General features: G+C 40.1%; 1 protein-coding gene across 8 annotated transcripts; it reads left to right on the forward strand.

Annotated features, from left to right (window-relative positions):
- The first annotated feature begins 1,254 nt into the window (after positions 1–1,254).
- Positions 1,255–8,131, forward strand: LOC308388580 (uncharacterized protein). 8 transcript variants are annotated; one of them, XM_080869366.1, is made up of 8 exons: positions 1,255–1,419; positions 2,955–3,563; positions 3,808–4,397; positions 4,692–4,871; positions 5,240–5,380; positions 5,648–5,702; positions 5,862–6,015; positions 7,105–8,131. In XM_080869366.1, the coding sequence occupies exons 2-8, from the start codon at positions 3,362–3,364 to the stop codon at positions 7,250–7,252; spliced, it is 1,470 nt and encodes a 489-aa protein (XP_080725492.1). In that variant the 5' UTR covers positions 1,255–1,419; positions 2,955–3,361; the 3' UTR covers positions 7,253–8,131. The 8 variants fall into 8 exon arrangements, with proteins under 8 accessions (XP_080725492.1, XP_080725493.1, XP_080725496.1 ...); XM_080869367.1 differs by having other exon boundaries at positions 3,321–3,563; XM_080869370.1 differs by lacking the exon at positions 1,255–1,419 and adding an exon at positions 1,439–1,567 and having other exon boundaries at positions 3,321–3,563.
- The last annotated feature ends 412 nt before the right edge of the window (positions 8,132–8,543 follow it).

Genomic DNA, 8,543 nt, shown 5'->3' on the forward strand with positions numbered 1-8,543 from the left:
TTCGAAAGCTCTTTGGTCTTGGCCATGGCGGAGTTTAGAGTCTGACTGTTTGAGGCTGTGGACAGGTGTCTTTTATACAGATGATGAGTTCAAACAGGTGCCATTCATACAGGTAACGAGTAGGGGACAGAAAAGCTTCTTACAGAAGACGTTACAGGTCTGTGAGAGCCAGAGATTTTCCTTGTTTGAGGTGACCAAATACTTATTTTCCACCCTGATTTACGAATAAATTCTTTACAAATCCTACCATGTGGATTCATGGAGTTTTTTTTTCACATTCTGTCTCTCACAGTTGAAGTGTACCTCTGGTGCAAATTACTGACCTCTGTCATCATTTTAAGTGGGGGAACTTGCACAATCGGTGGCTGACTAAATACTTTTTTGCCCCACTGTATGCCAATGCAGTGGTGTAAAGCGTGCTGCCACTGGACTCTAGAGCAGTAGAGATGTGTCTAGAGTAATCAAATACACTTCTCTGTCTCAGTCAGTGGATGAGTCTGGGTTTGGTGGTTGCTGGATGAACAGCACTTGTCTGACTGCAATGTACCAGGTGTGAAATTTGGTGGAGGGAGATCAAGGTGAGGGGTTGTTTGTCAAGGGTTGTGGTCAGCCCCTTGGTTCCCCTTAGTTTCTTAATGATTTAGCTTACCAAGACACTTTGGACAATTTCATGCTCCCAACTTGGTGAGAACAGTTTGGGGATTCTTGTTCAAACATGTGGTGCCGAAAGTCCATAAAGACGTGAATGAGCGAGTTTGGTGTGGAAGAACTTGATTGGCCAGCACAGAGTCCTGACATCAACCCGACAGAACACCTTTAGTATAATTAGAGTGGAGACTGTGAGCCAGGACCTTCTAGTCCAACATCAGTGTCTGACCTCACAACTGTGTTTCAAAAAGAATAGTCAGAAATTCCCATAAAGACACTTCTAAACCTTGTGAAAAGCCTTCCCAGAAGAGTTGAAACGGTGGATTAAAAATGGAATGTCAAATTCATGTGCGTGTGAATACAGATGAGCGAATGCTTTTGGCAATATAGTGTATTCTGCAAATGTAAAAAAACATTTTTTTAAAAAATGGACATACACTTTTGTTTTACCACAACTTTAAACATGCACATTTTGAAGTCTAGTTCATACCAGATGCAACGATTTCTAATACTGACCCAATCTGTGTACTGGCATTTGAAGCAGAAAGATCAATAGACAGATTTAGTCTGCACTGTTAAAAAAATCCGTAAATTTAGGGGTCCCTTTACCGTGGATTTGCTACGGATTCGCTCCGTTTTGCGAAATACGGAAAGTTTGCTGTTGCGCAAGGCAGAATTTTCTCCCCCAGCCAGAATATTCCGACGCCATTACTTTCAGTGCGGTCAGTGCCTACCTAAATTTCTGCAAGTCACAAGGAAAGTTGGAAACAGGTTGGTTGTGTGGAATGAGAATGAGAATGGAGTGCCACCTTGTTCCCCCTCGTACATTAAATGGTCTCGATAGGCAGTTGGTAGTGGTGTGTATGTGAGTGGACGTTTGCTGCTAGCTGCGTTAGCATTAGCCAGCCGCCTGCGCTTCGTAAGTACATCAAAAACCATTTTTTCCCTCCCTCTTACATGAAATTTGGTCTCGATAGTCAGTTGGTAGCCGTGTGTGTTTCATGGTAACATTTGAATGTGTGGGTTTTGCGTTATTTTGAAGCGTGGTTTGCCCAACTAAAGTTAACGTTAGCCCATAAGTTGGATGCGCGCGCTTGTGTGTGTGTGTGTGTGTGTGTGTGTGTAAATTAGCCACATGTGTGTATTGTTATAGCTCGCTGTGTTACGTTAGCATGCAACTGAACATGGTAATAATTAAAAGGGGTGATAGTTAAGTAGAATCAGATTTCATTGCAGAAAACATTGCAGCCCAAAGAGAGTGGCCCATGCAGCCCAACGCAGATTACTTATTTGAAGGTACCTGAAAAGTGAATATGCTTCACTGTGCTGATATAAATTTATTGTTTTCATATTGATTCTGTTCTGATTCTGGCTATCCGTCAATTGGCAAATTCAATCTCTTAAAAATGTTGACTTGTAACATTTGTGGCTTTAACGCTCGGTCTTCGACTGATTACTTGAAACACTGCCGAACACACAGAAATAATAATAATGTATCTTTTTTATGTGGCCATAGGGATTGCAGAAGGAAGTTTAACACATACAGTAGCCTTGCTGTGCATATGTCACGAGCTCATGTAGACAGAAGGAGCACACAAACATGGAACCGTAATGTGTCTGTACAGTTAAGGTGCTTGTTTAATTTTTGCAGCAGTGAATATGATGATCTTAAAACTTTAAAGTGTCATTTGAGTGGTCACATAGATGAGGGTTTGACTGTAACGTGTCCCTTTGATGGATGTTCTAAGACATTCAATGTAAAGTCATCCCTAACGCATATTTCCAGATACCATAAAGGGTGGGATGTTACCAAGATAGCCCCAGTTCATATATGTGAACTAACAGAACGGTCTTTCCAAGGTGAAGGATCACATGTAGAACCTGAAGAACCTGAAAGTTTTAACATTGATGCAGAACAAAGTGATAATTTCTGCAGTGATCAAGTGAAAGACAACTTCACAGAGAGTCTTGCTCAGTTTTACTTGGGTTTACAGGCAAAATATTTGGTTCCAGCCTCCACAATAACAGAAATAGCAAATGAAATGAGAACTATAAGTGATATTCAACAGGAATATACTGTGGATGCACTAGCCTGTGAACTGGGGCAGTATGGTGTTCCAAGGGAGACTGTAACATCTCTTGGGAATAGTATATACGAGCAGAGCCCTATGCACAAGGCATTACATTATTATTTTAAAAGTTGCATTAGGGCAAGTAAGAACTTCATAAATGTAACCAAGTCTCTGGCTGAACGGCACCAGTTGCTTCAGGCTTATCAGTCTTGTGGTACCTTGTTTCGTTCCCAGGTTCATGTCTCAGACTCAACACGGTTCTATCCAGAGCTCTATGACCAGAACATAAAGACAGTGGTTGGAGAATTTGATTTGAACTCAAGTAACTCAGTTGTCACAGAGAGTGTGCAGGTTAAAGGCACTACATATGCAAATGGAATGCTGGTCTTACTGAGCTACGCAAAAGGACTACTGCAGTTAGGACAAATAGCAAGCATTTTTGTAAAAAATGAAACTACTGTCCTACTTTTGCTTTGAGGGAAAACTGCCAGCTGGATACCTGATCTTGGACTCTATGAACTTGATGAAAATGCTTCTGACCTGTTCAGTTGCCATGATTTGAACAAACTTGATGATTATCATCCACTTTATTCTTACCAGAGAGGTACTCGGTGGCTCATTCCTCTTAAACACACACCAACATGGAACTTGTGAAAAACTATGTCAAGAAAGCAATGCCATCGCTCAGTAGCGATCAGATGGATACACTCATGGCTAAACTGGAGGAATTAGGAGTTCTCTCTGTAGATGACCTGAGCCTTGTGGACCCGGAGGACATTAAAGACACTCTGCCATTCATTCAGTGCAAAAGATTCGTCAGAGCTGTCAAAGCATTGGAAGCAGGTGAGTTTTTGCCCCTCTGTTTTAATGCAAGTTTTCTGAAACTACAAAGGTTTATTCCAAAAATGCAAAAAAAAAGTTGCCATCAGCTGTACATGGCAATAATTACTCTATAATTGGTTTTCATAATTAGGTCCATTTGTATTCCTGGTTGACCCAAACTGGACATTGAGGACCAATGTATTAATTGATTTGCAACAATTGTGATGTGTTTAATTTATGGAGATGTTTGTCATGTCATCCATAGATTCACAAACTCCACCGCAGTTCACCCGGCCTGGCCCCTCATCAACACCTGAACCACAGAGGTTTCAGCTGCCCTCAACACCACCTGAGACAGCCGACTCCCCATCCCAAGACGCATATTCTGTACCATGGCACAAATTTCCCTCAAAAGTCATGGATGAGTTGCGTGAAAAAAAGTACATAATGGGGAAAGACAGACGAGAGATGGTTCGGATCGTCGCTGAAGATTACCTCCATAAACACCCAGGAAGACCTGGTAGACAAAAGCTGAGGGAACTCGCCAGTATGATTGTAGGACAATATCCTGCCTCCTTCAAGCTGACAGAGCCGTTTGGAAACAAACCTTTTGCAAAAGATGGTTCTGAAACTCTCTTTCGTCAGCTGGAACACAGAATTGAAAATATGAAGAGGCCACAAAGCTCACTGAAGAGGCAAGCAGGGGGTGAAAATTCAACAAAGAAAAGGCCCAGGAATTCAGATCTGTATGGATGTGTGGCGTGGGATCCAATCATTGAGGGGGCCGTGTGTAGAGAAGACCTGCTGTCTAAACGAGATGAGTTGAAACGTGCCTTTCAAACCCAGGATCTTCAGGTGGGTCTGCAATCATCCATTACAGATACAGAAAGCTTTATTAATCCTCGAAGGGCAATTCGGTTCCTACAGTCCACCATCTAGACATACAACCATTCACACAGCAATAGTATATAGCAGGAGTAATGCGATAAGGTCTGGGTCCAAGTACAATTTAGGACACATTGTGAAATTGTAGATCATCTGTAGATCACTATGCCCATAGTCAATTGAAATTGATACCCTGTTTTATTATTTTAATTGGTTAGTTTGACTAACTGTTCGACTGTTTGTCTAACTGCCTCATATCTTTAGGAGTCATCTGTTCGAAAATTGATGACTGAAACATATCCCATTCAGCGTGAAATCCTCAACGATGATGATACCACTATTGCCGTTGTAAAGGACGAGTGGCCGTTCCTGTTTGAAGTTCCTCACCTGTTTGATCATGCATCTAAACTCCTTGGCTTCTCTGTACAAAACAAGCTGGCACAGGTGTGTTGTTATTGTTATTATTATGATTGTGCTGTGCTGCTCCATATGGAGAGAATTTTGTCTTTATTAATCAATCAGAAAAAGATTTGCACCCAAAAAGAGAGTTGAGACCAAAAAAGATAAACTGGCAACCAATCAAATAGAATAACTTGGATGAACAATCAAATGGAATAGATTTGAGACCAAAAATCAGGAAGTGACAACCAAAAAAGCAGGACATTTGAGATCAAAACAGAACAGGTTGCAAATGAAAATGAAATAATTCATTTTTATTTTTATTTTTTTCAAAATTCTCTCCATAGCTCCAAACGAAAATGAGTGTTAGTCTTATGTACTTGTACAAAATTAACACCTTGAACCTTGAACAGGAACTTTCCAAAAAAGTAAAGGGGATCAATGACTTCCTTGACTCCAAAGGGATGAAGATGGGCGAAGGTCCAATACAGCTCATCTGTGGCATTTCAAAATACTTCAAGGAAGACTCTTATAAACTCTTCCACAAAAAAGAGGTAGATGTTGTAGATTTTAAACTGTGTGCAAGATAATTATTTGCATCCAGTGGTGAACCAAGTAACCAACCACAGTAGGAAGTATAGATTCCCCTAATTGTGCTGCTGATATTCTCTATAAACTCTCTATCTATAAACTATTTACATTAATGTTTTTGCATAATGGCTACCTCTGTCTGATGAAGACACTAGCAGATAGTCAATTTGCCAGCAGGTTTGTGTGTACTGGAAACATTAATTCATGTATCATGTCTGTCACCAAAACAGATCTCTGCAGATCCTGAAGTCGAACTCCCAGTGACCCCATGCATCCTAATCAGAGGTTTGTAGTTAAATCTTTTTTTGTATCCCAGCAAGCTGTTGTTAGCTGTTGTTATAAGCTGTTGTTGTGTCATATTTATTAAAGAAATGTTTTGCTTGCCTTAAAATATAGGATTTTTTTTTTTTTGTAAATGGTACATGGTTTTTATCTGTGTTTAAGGTGACCAGCAATTCAAGATTGCTGTTGATGGGTTACTTGTCAATGACCACATCACCTCTCCCATTGTGGCCTTGAGCTACGTCTTCTCCATGTTTTATGTCTGCAACGTCCAATACCCACCGGAGATGGCTTTTACTCTCGAATTCATGCAAAGGTAAGCACTCATTGTTTGGAAATACTTTGTAAATGTGACTTTGCCGTGCCTTTCTGCACCTGACCTGCTTTTTGTCAATCTACACTAAACCCGTTTGTCTGAGATGTACAAGCTCAAAATGTGTCGTCACATGCTGTGAGCTTTTAGATCAGCTGTTATTGGCTTATGATCCCCCTGAATATGGATTTGTTCAGAGATTTTGTAGCTCCCTGTTGAAGACTATTGTTGGAATAAATGTGTCATATCTTTTTAAAGGGCAGGTAACATGCTTTTTGCTTTAAATAGTGTCCTAAGTCAATCAATAACAAAACAAACATAACATGATTCCAGTTGGGAAATGGAGCAAAAACATATTTTTCTCAGAATGGTTTGTTGACACAAAATTCGTTTGAGCTATCTCTTTAAAACCATTAGCACCTGAGACCAGGTTATGTCAGTGGTGGTCAAACCTTTTCATGTCAAAGACACACAAACTGAAATTTATTTGGCTGCAGACCCCAAACTCAAAATATGTTGTTCCAGGGACCCCCCCCCCCCCGAAGGAAAGACTAAACATATTAATTTAAAAAATACTACATAGTGGATTCATGCCCAAATGTTAATACTTGTACTGATGTGTAACGTGCACTGAATGTCACAGTTTCTCCACTCCATGTTTGAATAACCCCCAGGACAGTCCGTGTTCAAATGTGCTGTTACACCTTTTGATAGGACAATGTCAACTGTGTTTTCTATCCCCTTCTGTGTTCTGTGCATTTATAATATCCCTGCATACACATTGAGGATGCATGCTGTCATGTGTTGGTGATAAGCAGACTTCTCACCCTTGCAAACATTTCTGTATATGCACAGTGTGAATGCATGTGTCTTGAAAAGACAAAGGAAGAGAGCTTAGCCACTGGCACCAGCACCACAACAACATTGGGTTCTAGACAGATGGTCAACTAGAATGATAGAGAGGTTCACACATAGGGGCATATTGAAGAAAACAAATGTAGGATTTTATTGAACTGCTCCACTCCTGTCAAGCCACACTACATGTGCAAACTTTGTCTGCATATCACTATTGGTTTTTTTTTTTTCCCTCAGAGTTTTCTTTGGGGTCAATCCTGAGCGAGGCTCCAAGGCAGAGAAGAAGGGGAAGAAACGGCACTTCATTCCTCCACAGGTGTGCAAGCTGGTTTCTCAGCTGAAGGAATTTGAATGCAAGCAGAAGGAATCTGAATGGGCCATTTGAGCTGTTCTCAGAGCTCAGAAAATACCTTTTTGGACTGAATGTACACACACACACACACACACACACACACACACACACACACACACACAAAGGCAAATCCAAAAACATGGGGCTTGGGAGTAGAAATACAGATTTTTACAGTATTAGGTGAGTTCAGATGTTTTAACTAGATGCCCACAACACACATGCTGCAGTTTCAAATCCCCCATGTTAAGGGGGAGGGAAGGTGGGCGATATTTGTCATTCCAGTTAAGCTTTTCCTGTCATTGTGGAGTTGGAGGTGTAAGTTTTAATTTTTTTTTAGTTTTAAGTTGTTTTAAGAGTTTTAAAAATCTCTTTATGGCATGTTGCACAGTCATCCTTCTAAGGTCATGGTTGTTATTGCTGCACTGATGTTTTATAGAAAAGTTGTATAATGTAATACTTCTAATGTTCTATTTGTTTTTTGTAGAAAGGTCAGCCACTGGTTGCAGAGCTCTGCCTGTCGGTGTGATATGTGGAGTTGGAGGTGTAGGTTTCTGCATCCTCCTGGAGGGGGCTCCTCATTTTGCACTGACAGGTGAGACAGCAACAGCAATGCTGGCAGTTTTATTGTCTTATTTTGTCATTGTCTTTAACAAATCAATTTGTTATTAATGCCTGTCAGCCTGTGGATGCTAAAAAGTTGCTAGATTTGGCATCTCCCTGTTAAAGGACATGGCTGTACTTCTTTGAGAAAACAGCTGGTTTATGTATGTAAAATTTCTCTGAATGTGAAGGTGATGTTCTGAATGTTTTAATGGTTGTAGTGTAAATATTGCAAATCATTCACCACAAAAAGTGAAATCACTTTAAAGCACTGGCAGCTGTTAAAGGAAATAAATAATTGCTGTGATTCTACATTTGTGCTTTATTGATGGTAAACGGTATAGAGAATGGTACAGAATTAAACATTTTAGGATGACTGAAGTGTCCGTAAATGGTATGGATTGAGTACTTAAATAATACGGAATATTCCATTTTAGGTTTGATGGAACTGTCCGTAAATGGTAAAGAAAAAGTCAGGTAAATCTACGGAAATATCTGTTATAGGGTTTACGGAATTGTCTGTGCAATAACGCCGAAATTTATGGAAAATACGGAATTTTCCATTTTAGGTTTGACGGAAATGTCCGTCAATGGTACAGAAAAACTCGGGTAAATCTACAGAAATATCCGTTTTAAGGTTTACGGAAGTGCCCGTACAATAACGGAAAAAGTGCTGGTAATTAATTACCAGCACTTTTTCCGTTTTATAACGGAATTTTTTTTA

Source organism: Rhamphochromis sp. 'chilingali' (assembly GCF_963969265.1).
Source record: "Rhamphochromis sp. 'chilingali' genome assembly, chromosome: 2".
NCBI classification, from domain to species: domain Eukaryota; kingdom Metazoa; phylum Chordata; class Actinopteri; order Cichliformes; family Cichlidae; genus Rhamphochromis; species Rhamphochromis sp. 'chilingali'.

Bases quoted from the DNA above. Each gene is read 5' to 3' on its own strand.
- LOC308388580 (XM_080869366.1), top strand. From the start codon at position 3,362: ATGGAACTTGTGAAAAACTATGTCAAGAAAGCAATGCCATCGCTCAGT. The intron at 5,381-5,647 runs GTAGATGTTGTA...TCACCAAAACAG, and splicing joins AACTCTTCCACAAAAAAGAG to ATCTCTGCAGATCCTGAAGT. The intron at 5,703-5,861 runs GTTTGTAGTTAA...TCTGTGTTTAAG, and splicing joins CCCATGCATCCTAATCAGAG to GTGACCAGCAATTCAAGATT.